At 37.1% G+C, this 2,341-nt stretch overlaps 1 protein-coding gene across 1 annotated transcript; it reads left to right on the top strand.

Annotated features, from left to right (window-relative positions):
- The first annotated feature begins 6 nt into the window (after positions 1-6).
- On the top strand, positions 7-2,111 carry LOC100638695 (uncharacterized). The gene is made up of 9 exons (XM_020003002.1): positions 7-122; positions 189-1,058; positions 1,105-1,259; positions 1,312-1,410; positions 1,468-1,543; positions 1,593-1,708; positions 1,765-1,824; positions 1,877-1,927; positions 1,974-2,111. The coding sequence occupies exons 1-9, from the start codon at positions 38-40 to the stop codon at positions 2,031-2,033; spliced, it is 1,572 nt and encodes a 523-aa protein (XP_019858561.1). The 5' UTR covers positions 7-37; the 3' UTR covers positions 2,034-2,111.
- The last annotated feature ends 230 nt before the right edge of the window (positions 2,112-2,341 follow it).

Genomic DNA, 2,341 nt, shown 5'->3' with positions numbered 1-2,341 from the left:
TGCAGGTGATGTAATAGACTTTTCTCTCTCGGTTGACATGGATGTTGAAATTGATGTGAACTATGTTGTTTCTGATGAACAAGCACAAAAACTGCACCCAACATCAGATCCTCCTTATTCATGTAAGAAAAAACACTAATAGGGTGCATCTATATACAATGTATTTTTAAAATATGCTTTATTTGTAGGTGATACAGTAAGTGTCATTCTTCAGACTGCACAGCTAGCAAAGATAGATTTCAATAAATCACTTTCACTTGAACTGGTTCATGTCAACGGTACCATTGAAGGAGAGAAGGCTGAGCTATCAAAGTGCAGTGATGCCATCATAGGTAGCTTTACTGTACCAAAGACAGCCTCGCCATTGTTTTATCAAGTAGAGGGGACTGACATTGGGGGCATTGAGTTTAAAGAGATAATATCATCTAAAACAGTATCATTTCCTAAGTCAGACGTATCCCTGATGCCATTGATTGACTCTGAATCAATCTTATTATCTCCTGATGGGGAAACTGTATTTGAATATCAGTACTCACTCCTGACAGAGAGAATACAGCCTGTTCCATTGCTTACACAATGGGTCCTTCAATCTAATAATGTTTCACTCCGTCAGAGTCTACCAACGAAAAGCTCCATTCGTAACAGTCAGCATGCTCACATAAAGTTTGACAATTTGAATGATTTACTAAACACAACCGGTCAAGAAATAAACTGGACTCTAATAGCAACAGATGAATGCAACAACAATAAAGAGCATACCTTCTCTGCTCCAGTTACTGTTCTCCCTCCTTTAGACCTAAGGACCTCTATTTCATGCACAGCAGATGTTAATGTTGATTGGAATAGTCTCAGTAATGATACTGGTCTTGAATTGCATTATAATGCATCATTGGAATATAATAATGGAACAACAGTGCAGCATACTTATCTATCCCAGCCTGGGCTTGTTATAAGTGATCTCTTGTTTAATGAGGCCCTTCAAGTGCGCATCAGTGCTGGATACCAGAGTGGTAAGATTATATATAAAGAGCCATATGACATAAGGAATAATGCAGATGGTAAGTGATCACAATATAGTAGCAAGTCATTGTAATCATTTCATAGTTCCAAGTCCACCAAAAAGTCTAAAGGGGAGGGACATTACTCCTAAATCCAATACGTACACTGTTGAGTTGGAATGGCTGCCTCCTGACTGCTTGAATAGCAGGAACAGCATTAACTACACCATTTACCATAAAGAGGAGCAGCAACAAAACTGGGTAATTAAATTAATACAATATGTATGATTCATATTACGTTATAAATGAATAGATGAATACTACAGTAACAGTTGAAGAGGGAGGTCAGGGCACTACTGGACTGATTATAAAGAACATAGAAGTCTCAGGTCCAGGAAATCACCTTTTCAAAGTGAGAGTTAGAAAATATGATAGCATGGATTGATGAGGTTGTGTATAATATTGCCAGGTATCAGGGATTAATGAAGCAGGGTTAAGCATTGAATCAAATGAGGCTAACGTTACAGTTAGTGCAATTGATAATGGTGAGAATTATAATATGTACATACTAGACTCTATTATAATTTATTTTAGACCAAGGGGAGTCCACTGTAGTAATTGTCACTGTTCTTGTTCCAGTCTGCATAATTATAGCACTTGGAACTGTAGGTACTCTTATAGTGTTTGGAGCTATTTACTTTAAAAGACAGGTTAGGAAATATTTTATTAATTTTATATTCAGTGAAATAAAAACAAATAATCACAGAGTAAAAGGAAGAGGATGGAAGAAGCAGACTATCAGTTTGAAGAATATAACAATGAAAATGTTAGTTGTAAAGAATCAAGCCACAAATTAAGTTTAAAGTAAAATTTTGCAGGAGTATTTAGATGAAGACAAGATACATCTTTACTCAGATCCAGAAAAAGAGGTTCAAAATAGGCATTATCATTTTTTGATTGAAGTTTGCATTTTAGGCTATGACGTCAGCGGAGCAAAAAGAATGGAAAGCAGAACGGCCACAGTTTTACTACTAAAATACTAATTGCTATAAATTTATAGTTATTGTGCCTGTATTTATTATTAGCCAGTAAATGTGTAGATTGTGTACAGTACAGACTAAGTACAGCTACAGCTACAGCTTGCACTGAGCCACACCCACAAACGCCTTTTGTATAAAATGGAGAAAGGAGCTTTCCATAGACTCTTCAAGACAACAGGTCCAGCCATCCTCCCAGTGATCCACGTCCGATCAGAAGAGCAGGCAATACGCAATTCACTCTTAGCAGCGAGTGAAGGAGCTCAGGGCGTCTTTCTCATTAACCACGAGTTCCCTTATGTCCAA

Source organism: Amphimedon queenslandica, unplaced genomic scaffold (genome assembly GCF_000090795.2).
Source record: "Amphimedon queenslandica unplaced genomic scaffold, v1.1 AMPQUscaffold_12784, whole genome shotgun sequence".
Taxonomy (NCBI): Eukaryota; Metazoa; Porifera; class Demospongiae; order Haplosclerida; family Niphatidae; genus Amphimedon; species Amphimedon queenslandica.
Note: the sequence above shows the minus strand (reverse complement) of the source record. Positions and strands in the feature narration are given on the sequence as shown.